Raw genomic sequence first — 14,786 nt, forward strand, 5'->3', positions numbered from 1 at the left:
AAGACCAAAGGAGTGATTTTTCAAAAAGAGTCTCCAAGAAAGAATAGCAGAAATTAAATACTTTACATTTAAGACTAGTTTTAAATGTTGACGTTGCCTCTGGCAGACAGGGATAGATGTGATGACCCCGTGGGTTTGTTATTAGAACAGATTTGTACTTCCCTAAATTTAATACAGAAATTAAAAATACAGCTTTGGTTTGGTGATGTGTTACACTTCTTAATAACTTTCCTGGTGTAAGGTGCTGATAAAGATTAGAGTAAATAAGGTTTTGGGGAGAGTGCTTTTTGAAGATCCTAACTGCAGAGGTATTACCTCACTGCAGGACGTGTCTTCAATCTGCACGAGTTTTCCTTGGATGAATGACTTTGTATTGTAAAGTGAGGCTAATATAAAGCATAAGTAAGCTCAGTAAACAGATGGAAGGCAAAAATTGTAACTGTGAATGGGATTAAGGCAGAGTTTTATTTACATTGTAGTTTGATTTAGGTTTAGGACACTTAAATAGATTTGGTGTTTCATGTAGGGCCAGTTTGGCTGCAGTCTGGTTTAGTTTAAAAAGGGTGTGATCCAGCGCTTTATAAGGTGCCTCACCCAGCTGTTCAAATATTTTGTTTTACTTTGTGATTTATAGTAAAATGTGTAGGATTATAATGAAGCTTTTCTGGCAATATGTACAATAATGTTATAGAAATAAAATATTGACTTAATAAATGAAAGAACATTAAAGTTCACCAAAAGTCCAAACTGAAAGTTGCAAAACCTCTTGGGAAGAGTTAACTATTTGTGTTAATGGAAATGGCAAATGCTAATGTGTTCACTTATTCTACCTTTAGGAACCAGATGTTCTACCGATTTTGCCGAAGTTCCCTCAATTCTGATGGAGTACTTTGCAAATGACTATCGAGTGGTTAACCAGTTTGCAAGGCATTATAAAACTGGACAGGTAGGGAAAATTAATGTCTGAAATATGGAAAATAGGAATAAACGCGTGCAAGAGAAGAATCACATTTTCATGTGTTAGTACTGTTAAGATAGAAAGAAAAACAAATTATAAACTAATCAAATATTATAATTTTACTTACTCAGAAAAAATACTGTTCTCATGGCAGGAAAGACAAATGTAATTTGTAAAATAATAGCAGATCCTAATAGCTGAAGTTCTAGTGACATGTTTAATTCTGTCAACCTTCTTTTTTCTTACAAAGGTTGTGTAGCTTCTACACTACACAAACTTAGGGTAGTAGGTGAAGGTTTGTATCTTGCTTTAGTTTAATTAGATGTAAGTTATGACTGAAGTAGGCGTTCCACATCGAACTCTCTAAACTGTGTTTTAAAATAAAGCTCAGGTACCAAGACATGGAAATGATCTGCAGCATTTAAAAACTCCCATTTTTAACACAGTGTATGGTAGTGACTGAAATGTTTAGTGATGAAGAGGGTACTGCTTTATTTAGGATATTAGATATGTAGATTTTGGCAGTCATGAATCTCTGCATTAAAACTCTGATCCCTTTTTACATAAATTTATTCTGTGCCAGTCTAATGCGAGGGTTTACTTTCTATAGGAAATTTAGAAAACATTTGTCTGCAACAAGGTGATTTTAGATGGTTGCTTAATTATTTATGCATGACAGCATAACATGATTTATATTTGTAAAGACATTTCAAAGATGCAAATCAGTAAACAATAACCAAAGATCTTTTTCCAGTGCTTTTGATTGAGGCAAATCTCAGTGGTGCAAATATACTCAAATGTGATGGTTGAAGAATACACTAGCTATCAATGCAAAACCAAGAGAGCCTTTTAAATTGTATAGTGTTACACTTCATTTCAACTTTTTATCCAATAGTAAGCATTCCATGTGTGTCAGTATTATGGAAGTGGAATTATGTTTGCCTCCACTGTAAGAGTTAGTTAGAAAAATAGGTTGCATAATGTCTATTTTAATAGATATTATTTGAGAAACTTGCTCTGTAAATCTGCTTTTTTTTTTACAGAGCAATCAATTCTGCAGAACACTAGGAAAGTCTCCTTGAAACCCACAGGTTGAAAGTACTCTGTTCAAAAGCATTCATCATTTGTATGTTTGAATCCACACACCAAGTTACTGCTTTCTAGTGTTCTTTATAAAGTTCAAGTAGTGTTTAAACATTGTGGAGTTAATCTGATTGCATACGAGTTCAGAGAATGAGCTTGACTAAAACATCTGAAAGAGATTTGTGAAACATTATTTATGGCTTTGTATTTTCAAAATGGCTTAACAAATCTAAACCATGTTTAGTTGCAGTTTATAATCATAGAACCAGGCCCTGTGTACCATTTGGCATTTCCAGAAAAAAATCTTATATTTATTGCTGGTGAAATCTTGCCCTTTCAGAAGTTTAATGTAGAAATTGAGTCTTGAAGGGGTACAAGAATGGATTACGCTGGAAGATGAGGACAAGAGTCTGAAAGTGCTGTGTGGCTTTTGAGGGCTTTAGACTGCTTCTATTTAATTGCTTTTTTTTTTTTTTTTAAATTTAGATTGTATTTTTAAACCATTATCCAACATATATAAATCTGCTTTTGCTTATGTTGGTCATCTAAGCTAGTTAAAAGAATTTGATACCAGATTTCTGTATCTGTCATTTAAATACAAACAGATTGAAGTCATTTTTCTGTTCTTGAAATTCAGTGATTGTTACAGCAATTACTTTTATCTGTTGTGTCTATCTTGCAAAGTACTTTGAACAGACAATCCCTGCTCTCTTAAATTTGCAACTTCACAGAAATCCTTGTGGGCCTTACTTTTCCTGTGTTCATTCCCGGACTGATTTTTTTTTGTGTGTGTGCAAATGGAAATGTTAATCAGCATCTTTTTATCTAGTTTTTTAGTTTTTTTGAAAGAAAAGTGAGTCCACTTCACCCACTTTTCAAGTAGGAGTAAGGAGGGTGGGTGGAACAGTTAAAATGTGGAACTTGTAAAGCCATTTCATCCAAATGTTCTTCTGTATGAGAACTTTTCCTATGAATAAAGAGGCTGAGCTTTTCTGTGCAAGAAACAACACCAACAAATCTCTTCTGGATGTTGACAAAAGAGGTTTTCTTACTGACCTAGCTTGTCGAGGAAGCATTGTGGGCAATTCGAAAAAGGATTCTTGCTGCATCTGTGCTGTAATTTTTGCATATACATAGTGAATTAGGTGGTGTCATTTTTAACACCCCTACTAAATATGTCAGAAATACTTTCTAGTGTAGCCACAGCTTCTGATTGCCTTTGCCATAAAAGCAAATTGTAGAAGGAGTGGTTCTGAGCTGCAGTCCTTACAGAGGATCGGTGCTTGTGCTTAGGGAAGGAGGCAGGGAAAGACGTGCTGTTTTGATTGTAAAAACAGATGAACTGTTGAAAACTGTTTAAGTAGCATTGCAGAAAAAAAAAAGATGTGTTGGGTAGGCTTTCAAAGATGTTAATGCATTATGTGTACAGATGCGGATCACGAGGATCTGATCCAAAATATGTTGAAGTTTATAGAAAGCCTGTCTACTTTCTGTGCATTCTGGATAGCTCTGCTGCTGCTGCGTACTGTGGACCTCAGAAGCTTGCAAGTTCTTCTGGCAGGAAGAGCAGGAGCAGGTCTTGTGAATCTGGTTCAAAAACCTGTCCAGCACTGCAACACTTCTTCCAAGAAAGTAGCAAATCTAATTTTCCCTTCATGTTAAAGATAACTCAAAGTGAAAAATCCTCGAGGAAAAAAAAGAGTGAATAGAGAGGTCTGTGTTAATTGGTTACTCAAGTCAGATTACTCGGGTAAGCTCGTGAAGTCAAGCAACACCAGAAGGAGGTTGGAACAATGTGCAGCAGACAATCTGGTGAACGCGTACCATTCGTTACCACTGTGTTTGTTCAATTTTGTTTGTTAAATGCAGATATGTGGTAGGTCTGTTGCGCTAAATCATTTTAAGCTTGTGTGTCTTTGGAGGCTCTCTTGAACAAAGGCCAGTATTTCAGCTGTTCAAATTTGAACTGACTTCATTTTTCACAGAGATGGAATTACAAAGGCTGCATTGTATTAGCATGATTACAAGAATAAGCCCACAGATAGTAAATAGTCTTAACATGTCCCCGTTACTACACAGCAGTAAGGAGTTAAGTATGCTTTGAGAATTCAGAACACAGGGAATTTTGTTCTTTAGCCACCATGGCAAACAGGCTGAAAAATTCATGCCAAGGTCTTAAGGTTACTTAGTATAAAAAGATGGAAAAATGGAACCCGAAGTAAAGCATGTAATGTTTAAATTTTTAAAATGGAATGGTTATTCAATTAAAATAGTTTTAGCCAAACTTCTGTGAAGCCTTCCTTTCAGAAGGAGGATGACAGCCTGATTTTATCAGATAACTCATCTTTCAGGATGGATGAAATAATACCACTGATGCCTTTTTTCTTCACTCAGTTGTAACAATAAGGAGAAATAGTTTCTGTTGGCTAGAAGAGTACATCTTCATTAGTACATTCAAGATGTCAGAGTGTCTGTATGCCTGACGCTCTGGCATTCCTTGAGATCTTGAATTTTAAAATCCTGTAGATTTTGGAGGAATAAGTTTTGGAGGATTTCTTTCAATTTAATTTTTGCTACTATTTTTTCTGGTGTCAAATTCTGCTTGAATTGTGAAGTATGATCAGACCTTAAACTTTACACCAGATCATTAGCACTGATTGACTTAAACAAAAAAAAATTATATCTTTCATTTATATCTTTAGCACTATTTGATTTCAATGAAAGAAAATTGGTATCTTTCTCATGTCCTTTTTTTTGTAGTTATTGTCAAGAGTTATTTGTTATTTACTGTTAATTTTAATCTGCTGAGGTTGCAGAGCTTGATCTGCAGGACAGAGCAGATCTATGTTCTCTCTTCTCACAGGTAAAGAGTGATAGGACTAGGGGGAATGGCCTCAAGCTGTGCCAGGGGAGGTTCAGGTTGGCAATGAGGAGACGTTTCTGCTCAGAAAGAGCAGTCAGGCACTGGGACGGGTTGCCCAGGGAGGTGGTGCAGTCACCGTCCCTGGGGGTGTTCAAGGAGAGGTTGGACGTGGTGCTTGGGGACATGGGTTAGTGGGTGGTAAGTGGTGGTAGGACGATGGTTGGACCAGGTGATCTTGGAGGGCTTTTCCAACATTTGTGGGTCTGTGATTCTGTGTTGTTTGTTTGGTATTCATATGGCTGAAATAAAGATTGAACGTTTCCTGGAGCCTCTTGGTATTACCTGTGTTTTAGTTGGTCTCTCGCAGGTGCTGCTAAGCCATCTCCAACGCACAGACATCTGGGCAGCTTTGAGCATTCCTTTCAGTTAGGACCCTGAAATCATTAAAGATCATTTCTGTGTCTCCCCTCAGGACTTCAGTCTAGAACATGGTAGTTGCTTACAAGCAGAAGACAAGGAAGAAATGGGTAAATGCAGAGGCTGCCTTTTCAGCAGTCTTCCCTGGCTTGAGGTCAGCTATTTGCAGTACAGTACAGTGAATTACTATATTTTTTTTTTTTTTGGGTGTGCAGAGCATGTAAGAAATTCTCAGGTCTGAACTGAGAATTCGACCTGGGTGTGCCTGGCTCTCCCAGGGAGCATGCAGCATTTGTCCACCCCGCCGAACCTTGCTGCTCTGTGCCCCAGTGAACTGCGAACTTGAATTTCCCAATTCAGTGAGGATCTGTGGGATTGTGGTTTACCAAAATGCCAACTAGCGAAGTCTGAGTGTTTTTGTGTTCTGTTTATTTTATGTACTAGCTGAAAGCCTGTACACTTAGCTTCCTCTTACCATTATTTAATACAGCAGAAATATAATGTTGAAAATCCATTATGTTGAAAGAGTTGGTTTGACCTTACTGGTAGGATTGCTCTTGGCTTTAACACTCTTAAATTATAACTGTGTAAAATACACATGCTTGCTATTGCCAAGCTTTTGGAAGTTCAGCTTTTTCACACTGAGAAGTCACAATCTACAAATTCCCATACAATTTTTTTCCAGCTTCACTGTCCAGAATACAAGTGCCTCTCAAAGAAATGAGTTTTGTTTAACTCCACACTGTACTGATTCACTAGGAGATGAAAGCATCCAGAAAGCTGCCAAAACTTGTTGATAGGTTCAATGTTTAACAACAAAATATGTTCAAAACTGCATAGGTTTCCTTACACACTGTTTTCTCCCTGAGCTGAGGCTGTTATTGCAAACCCACATGTGCCTTAGCTTCAAGATGAAGTATGTGCCTCACTCAGCCTGTGTAAGCCTGTGTAAGAGGATAAAACCAGACATGTTCATAGAACCAGGAGAAGAATTGCCCAGCCAACATACTTTTTACCATTTCTAATGTTTTTTCTATTTTACTTCTTGCTCTTAGAACTTTTCTGCATAATTAAACACTTTTTGGAACAATGCTAAGGCCAGTATGGAACCTCAAGGTAATCAGCCACTAACATCTTTATTACTATGGAGAACTGCTCATTTACTCTTACTTTAGTAGTCCAAAATCATCATGTAATTTGAAAGACAATTTTTATATTTGGGAAGGGTAAATACTGGCCTAACGGGGATACACGGTAGGGTAGACTTTACGTTCATTGGTTTGTTTCTCTGTGTTGAAATTTAACAGCTGCACACATTTATGACAGGCAAAATAGTGGGTGTTGTTCTATCCCATTCTTGACCCAGCTAACATTTGTCTTGGAGAAGAGGTTACAAGCCTTGGCAAGCTACTGCATAAAACAGCTGTGCAACTTGAGAGTTTTTCTTATCTCCTTCGACTTCCAGATTCCACAGAGTTAATCGATAACATTTTCCTCACTTACATGTAACTTCCCTGGAGTTAGGTTTTTATTCTGTGAACATTAGCGTTGTTTGTCTTGAAGTCATATCGTTTGCACAGAATCTAAACATACAGCTCTGCCATCGAGATCTGTAAACTTTGATGTATTATTTCTTAAACACTTCAACACACTGTAAAAGTGTAGGTATGCTTTTAGAGTTCAGTATAATACCAAGCATCTGTATTACATTATACAACTTGTAATAACTTTTTTAATATTTCAGCAAGAACACAGTTATTTTAGCCATATTTAATGTGTTTGATTAATAAAACTGCTGGCAAAAAAAAAAAAAAAAAAAGAATGTGCTTACTAGGAAGAACATGTATTGAACAGCTTCAGGAAGCAGTGGAAGAAGTGTAAGGTCATGCATTTGTATCCAGATATTCTTAAAAATCTGTCATTAACAGTCTTCGGATGTATTTGTAGATATCTGGATAGAAAGTCAAAAGGAGTCTGCTTAATGACTTGAAAACTGTCTGACTTTCAGCCTGTATTGGCATGGATAGTTTTATTGCTGTAGATGTGGAATAAGCTCATTGTTAAAAATTTCAAAGGGTAGGCACTGACGGTCCAGGATGACCAAACAGGATTATGTGGGTAAGGGTAGGACAGATGCTGCCCCAGTTGAAGTTATGAAAACTCTGGCAGCTATACGGGCATCTGTGTAAATCTAAATGAGCCGTGCTTGAAGACCAACAGGAGAATCTGTTGTAATATCTACTTTTGACATTTACTAAAATGACCTGAGGGGACTTTTGCTACCCCATCTATTGTTCTTTAATTATAGTCGTAAGATTATAGTCATAATATATTTTTAAGAAGTACGTAAGGGAGTGTAGAATCTTTTTATAGAAGAGCAAACACCGAGACTTGATTGCTATGTAAATTTGTAAATTATGGCTGATAATTTCTGCCATAATGCTTTAGCAAATGAGATTTCCTTCTTCATTGCTAATTCCTGAATGCAAAGCTCTTCAAAGATGTTTTTAGTATCTCTGAGTCTGTTTTCTTTGCATCTGTTCTTTTTTAATAGTAAGCACATTACTAACAATTTTGTAACAACTCTAAATATATTCTTTTTTGTTTTTTTAAAGCCACTGCCAAAAAACATGGTGTCAAGACTGTGTGAGTCTAAAAAGGTGTGTGCTGCAGCTGATATGCAACTCCAGGTATGGTCTTTGCATTCTGGCCTCTATGATTTCTCTCTCTCAGTGTTGGGAGCAGTAATTAAATTCGTAAGTCTTTATTTTCTGTGGGCAGATGTGATTGATCAGTTGTTCCCATAAATGAATTATCAGCATTGCTTTTCTTCAAAGGGAGTAAAGGAATTTAGGTTATTATCTTATATGAGTATTTAATTTTTTTCAGTCCTCCTATGGTAATTCTCCAATGTGATCAGTAACATCATAGCAGTCAGCCAGTTTTTTTTTACAGTGAGAGTTTGGCTACATTTGGTATACTTCAAGCTTCCGTTGTGTGATTTTTGTAATTCTGTTTTCTTCTTTTTTTTTTTTTTTTTAATTTTTCTTTTCCCTTAAGCCAGAAGCATTTAATTTTCTTGCTACGGTTGACCTAGTGTTTAGGTGAGGTAACTCTGCTCGTACCTTAATAAAGGGCTTTCATTATTTTTGAGATGTGCAAAGAAGCAATTCTCAAAATCAACCCCTTGTAATTTTTCTGTTTGAGAAGTGCATGAATGTTTGTAACCTTGTCTACAAACTTGAGTTGCACTAGTTAACTGAAGTTGATTTAAAAGAAAAACTTACTTAAATATTTGCAGTTTGCTCTCTGCAGTAATTTATAGCGATTTAAAACTAATCAGAATATTTGAGTGTGGACCTGTAAATGTATACATGTCAGTTAAACTAATCAAAACCAGGCTTAAACTGTTTGTGGTGTATACATGTATCTTTCAGTGGTGAAACTGAGCGGATTTGTGAAATGTGCTTTCAATGCTGCAGTCCTCCTTGCTGGCCACTGTTGGCTGTGCAGGCAGCATGAACCTGAAGCAATACTTCAGTGACATGAAAACAACTGAGCCCTCTCTGCAGGTGTGACACTTCTGGCTCTGAAAGGTTCTCTTTCTAGAGAGAAAGATGAGAATTCAGAAAGAATATAGTCAATAATACCATTAATCAATGTAAGAGTTTTTTTGGCAAAGAAAACAGCACTGGATCAAAATAAAATGTATACTGAGGATGCTTAATTGATGACCTCTATTCACAAAGTCCACCAACATAGAATAATTTGACAATGTGCAGACTAGTAACCACCACAGTGATGGTCAGGTGCCTTCATATGCACCTGTTCTTTATTCTGTGTCCATATATCAGCTCTATAGAGATCTGATGGATTTCCTTTCAACTTTTAATATGTATTTGCTGTAATCCTGTCAAGTTTTGAGGCCATATTGACTGTGTGTGGACTAAATGGGCTTGTATAACAAGAACACTGAGTCACAGGTAGATATCAAGTGACACAGTGCTCCTGTCCTGTGGCAGGGGAGATGGTGAGCTCCAGAAGGACATTGAGAAAGGGGTCAGTGTGGTGGTCTCATGGGTTGGGCTGGGCCATACCCCCAGCTGCTAACCCTCAGATGCTTCCCTCACCTCCCATGGGGTAGCTCCTGGCTCTGTCCCTGGGTGACTCCAGACCCCATAGATTTAGAAGTGGGGAGAGAATAGCCAGCTCTGGTGGGCTCAGATTCCTGCAGCACCTCATAACTGGCTGGTGCTGGCAATGACTCAGTGATTAAGCAGGCTGTGTGTCCTCAAGTTACACTCGTGTTACTAAGCTTTAGCTGGTCTCAACCCCTGACAAGCTACCACAATGCCACACTGAATAATATTAGTCATTTTCAACTTTCAGTACCATGTTTTTGGAGATTCCAGTTAAAATGCCTGCAGAAGTGTGTACTCATTTCGAAAGACACTGGCTGGCAAAGCCACTTACTTTATTAATTCAGGAAAAAATGTCCCAGAGAACTTGATTGCATCGCAGATCTAAAGTTCACATGTTCTTTTGTGTAAGTTTGTATTGTTACTCATGGTAATTCAAAAGTATAATAGTTCATTGATGAAAAGCATTTTGATCTGCAGGTGCCCAAGCACACGTGTACTACTAAATGTACAGTCTGAAAAGACTGAATGGTGACTCTTTATAACTTTTCTCCAGGCTTTGAAAAGAACATGTTCTTTACTGACGACTAGATAATACGCAGTATTTGGCCTTCAAAAGAAATAAAAATGCTTACAGTTCTTTTTCAGCAGTGAGGAAAATGCCTAAAGGTTCTTTTGTCATCTGGTCAGAAAATACATCTATTGGCATGTGAAAATAAGAAATTACACTATGTTTTTCATTATAGCTCTGTCTCTATTTTTGTCCAGATCATGTAATCAGTTAGTCAAGAGGAAAGAGATGAGAATCCATCCATGTTCTCATGAAGCTTTTGCCATGCAGATTAAGTCCCAGAGTCTTTCAGAAAGTCAGCAGTAACTTCAGTGGGAAATGCCGAACTGTTTACATGTTAATCCTAATGAGTGGGCAGGGAGTCAGAAGGAACTGGTGAATCGAGTGAAGCTGATAAATAGCAATGTCACTGCGAAATGGAAAGGCTATACGTAGAGAGACAACTACTTGATGGCCTTTTTATATTTCTAGGTCTTTTGGGAAATGGTTTTTACTGAAATTAGAAGTCGTCTTCTAACTGCTGCTTAATATTAAGTGTTAGCATGCTTCTCTGCAGCATCATCTAAAATCCTGCGGACCTGGGATGCGTCTCCTCTTCCTATTTCAAAGGCCTGCATAAACACACACAACTGTGGTTCATAGATGGGAATGCTTTTGGATATAAAGTTCATCCAAGTTTATTTTCGGGGCTGGATTTTTTTTACTGTGCTTTCCAGGTGGCCTGGCTCATAGCTTGCTTCCCACGCTTTACATGTGCCAGGATCGGGGGAAAGCTTATAGCTGGCTTTAATGACTCATTTCCCTTGCTCTCTATTACTGCATTGTTCTTTAGGCAGACCATTTCACTGGCCTTCAGCTGTTGTTTCCCCACTTCCTGGCTGTGAGTTGAGCTTTTGCTCCAGCTCTCTGACCACAAGCTACTCGACTCCAAATTTTACTTTAGAGAAGGTCTTGTGCAGCACAGTTCACTCCATCTTGTGTGGAGCACAGAGGAGCAACTGCAATCAGGTCCTAACAAAGCAGGGAGTTGGAAGAAAGAGGATCAAGGCTGGGCTGAAGCAGGATGCCACATTCAGTGATCAGATGCTGAAGTTCCTGGTATTTGGTTTGGGTTTTTGGACAGGAGAGGGAAGTCAGCGTGAAACGGCTCCTGCAGAGCCTAGACTGACAGAAGAAAATGAATTTTATTGCACTGCTAGTTCAGGTAATTTTCAGACCTGTTCATGGTGCTTACTGTTGGTCATACTCTGTCACCCTTGCTGCTGTAAGTGCAGTCACTCTTGTTAAACGTTGTCTAAAAAAGTAAAAAGGCGTGCCAGGATTTTGAAGACTAGCTCTGACAGTGAAAAGACCAAGGAAAAGCATTACCAAACCTCATTCTCTTGTAAGATAAAAGTAAAAATATTGTAGTCTTTATGAGTTAGTATGGGTTTTTCCTTAGATTTTTAGTTTTTCGTATTATCAATATAATGGAAAAATTAAAACACCCCTGCAAAGTTTGATTTAAAAAAAAAAAAAAGAGTACTCATTGTTTGCCACTTGGTGCAGTATTTTCATGAAATTATCCTCAGAACATGTCAATAATGACTTACCCATGTGAGCTTAGGTCTTACTGACCTCTTCTCATTGACATGTAGGAAGCATGCAGAAAAATCAGAACTAGCTCCTGCATATTGGGGTTTCTTCATCCCTTTACTTTAGAACCCTCACTTTTTCTTGAAAATCAGTTTTCATGCTTGTTGCTTGAAAACACTACCAATGGATTTATCAAGATGGGTTATTCAAACTGAAGGAATATATATGGTCCTTCGGAAACATTCACATTTTTGGTCTAAGCACGTGTTGTGTCCAGCTCTCCCCAAACTATGCTGAGCTGAAATAAACTATGAAATAATTTGGAAAGATTTTGTACCCAAATTTCACAATAAATCTTTTTCAAAGCTTGAGGGGGTTGTATTTTTCAGATCCCATAAAACATCCCTGTAACCTTTTCTCCATAAAATGTCTGCATTTTGTGGTTGTAATTTCTTAGACAAACAATGTGTTTATCTCATTGGGAAAGGCATTGCAGTTTCTCTGGGAGTGTGACTGGGCGCAAATCTCTGGCCAAATTATTTGCTTCATCCCTTGCACAAAAGTTTTTGGAGGCTCCTTACTGTCAGTTTTCGTATGAATTCTGTCTACCACAGGATAACCTGACCTGAACACTTTGGCTAAAGTATCTGGATCCACCAAGCTTCTTCAAACACCATTTTACACAGCACTGGGTGTCCTCTTCTGTCTTTCCAGCACTTCGACACAACAGGAAATCATCATCATAAAAAAAAAAAAAGCTTCATTTTTTTCCAGTGATGGAACCAATTGAGCCCTGGCAATGTCTTCTTTGCATCTTATTTCATATTTGCTGTTCAAGTGCCAGACGCTCTTCTTTGCTAAATTGACCTGAAAAGTCTTTCTATTGTGCTGCTTTCCTGATCTCCAGGCACCTCAGTTGTTCAGTCACGCATCTGTGCACTGCCAGAGTTCACATGCTTGTGCACAAAAATTGCCTATGAACAGCCCTTAGTTCTGTGCCGCAATATTTTACTGTTGCAGTGTGAGCTCAGGCTGAGCTTGCACTGGAGCAGCTTGGCTTAAGTCTCAGTGACCTAAACATGTACTAATGGCCATGATAGCGATGGCTGGTGTACTGCAAAAACCCATTTCTATCCTTCTATGGTATCGTAAAAATAGAAGATTTACAACACCATATAGATTTAAACTCTTCCCGCCCTCTATTCTTCATCTCCCTTTCTTTTGTGTTTTTATTTATTTATTCGATTGATTGTCAAATGCCAAGCCAAAGACAAACATTTTCTATCTCTTTAGGTCTTCTATGCTTCCTTGGACCAAATCTACCATGGGAAACATCCTCTACAAAAGTCAACCACAGAAATTTTAAAGGAAACACAGGAAAAATTTTATGGATTGCCATATGTGCCTAATACGGTGAGTATTAGCACAATAACAACATAACAAAGCAACTAAAAACAGTACCAAAAGCTGCACCTTTTCTTCAATAGCGTATTAATAGCCTCACTTGTCTCCCTGCCCCCAACCCCAATACTCACATGCTTATTGTGTTGTTATGTGGAAAAAGTTTTCGTTCTTTCATTTACTTTATCCAGAGTGTTGGTCATTTTTAGCTAAAAATCAGCATTACTTTATATAAGCACTTTTGTATAACTGTAGCTTACCACGATGAACTGAATTACTTCTTCCTTTTTTCTTATCAAGGAAGACACTGACATCCATGTTTATTTTAGCTTTGCAAAGGACTGTTTGTAAAAGTCAACAAAGCACTGTACTGCCTGTAGGTTTCTACATACTGAATGTCAGCATGTGAAAGACAGTCATGTGGAGCAGGACTTCAAAGTGAGCTTTTCTCACTGTACTGATGTGATTTTTGGCATGTCATTTATTCTTTCATGCTGTACCTGGAAAATGGGCTGAGAATGTTCTTTTAAGTCTTGATTTTACTGAACTACATAGTTTTGATCTTCATCGTGACTATTAGTGCATTTGTCCTGTACTACACGTGAGCATCTGAAGGTGCAGTTTGCATCGATTACAGTCGTGAGACTTCTACTCTGTCTGGAGCTGACTTCTCAGCTGGAGCATAGCCTGAATCGCTGTTTGACGCTTCGGTCAGAATACCCAGTTCCTTTCTTTGCTTTCTGCTTTTCAGGAAATGTTCTTTTTGCTTACCAAAAATGTGACTCACATTCTCGGAGAAGGGTGTTAGCAGATCCAGCCCTTTCCTCATTGAAGCTATAACGCTTCTGCGGGCCTGGCAAAGCCAGGGGAGTGGAAGCAAGGTATCTTCAGATGTCTGACATCTTAGCACTTTAATAAGTGTTGCTTTACACCATTCCTCTGCAGGTGTTAGTTATCTGGTGAATGGAACAGTTCCCTGCGTTGGAAGTTAGCCTGCGTTTTTGTTCCATTTAAAATATTTTTTATTTAGCTGTTACCTTCAAAGGAGTGTAACATCTCATAATGAGCTTAGCCTCAATATGAATAACAAGTTTTGGCATGGAACTTCATCCCAGCAAATAGTACTATGAATGTTTGAATTGTCAGAAAGTCCATGTTCTGTGCGTTTATTGAATGTAAAATTAGTGTGTCTAGTCAAGAATGTTAATATAATTTAAATTTCAGTAAAACTTACTGAGACATTATGAAAATGTAAGCACTCTGTAGAGTAACTCATGTCTGTAATTTGGCTTGCTATCTTTTGCAGCTTTTTCTTCCAAACTTAAGATATGCTTGCAGTTTAATTTGTAATCCAGGAAAAGGTAAATGCCTTGTAGGTGAAAGGTTTCTTTAAGTGAAGAGAAGATAATATTCCTTCCTTCCAATTCAGAGTGTGACATTGAGATATGGTAAGACAAACCAGCTCTTATTTTCATCTGTCATTTTGCTAGGAACGTACAAGGCTGGCAGAGAAAAAATATTTTGATGATGGGAATTTTCCCTGCTTCCTATAGGTTCAGACTCAGTTATAAATGATTATGTCAGGCTTGTGTATCTTAAGTTTCAGGGGTGCTGGGTAAAAGTAATTCTTCCTTAATGAAGATCTTACTGCATTAATGTGATATACTGTAGTCACATTGTCTGCCAGGGCTGCACAAGCATGCATTATTATCTACTGATAAGAATTAACCTCAATTCCCTCTTACAGCTCTTTACAGGCAAATAAACTTAGTAAATATC

At 37.8% G+C, this 14,786-nt stretch overlaps 1 protein-coding gene across 1 annotated transcript in view; it reads left to right on the forward strand.

Moving 5' to 3' along the window:
- Nucleotides 1–14,786, forward strand: part of MIPEP (mitochondrial intermediate peptidase) — an 84,582-nt gene that overhangs the window by 46,238 nt on the left and 23,558 nt on the right. Inside the window, exons 14-16 of the mRNA XM_038175167.2 lie at nt 837–946; nt 7,937–8,011; nt 12,900–13,019. Coding sequence (XP_038031095.1) covers nt 837–946; nt 7,937–8,011; nt 12,900–13,019 — 305 coding nt within the window. The remainder of the gene's footprint in view (nt 1–836; nt 947–7,936; nt 8,012–12,899; nt 13,020–14,786) is intronic.

This window comes from Anas platyrhynchos, chromosome 1 (genome assembly GCF_047663525.1).
Source record: "Anas platyrhynchos isolate ZD024472 breed Pekin duck chromosome 1, IASCAAS_PekinDuck_T2T, whole genome shotgun sequence".
NCBI classification, from domain to species: Eukaryota; Metazoa; Chordata; class Aves; order Anseriformes; family Anatidae; genus Anas; species Anas platyrhynchos.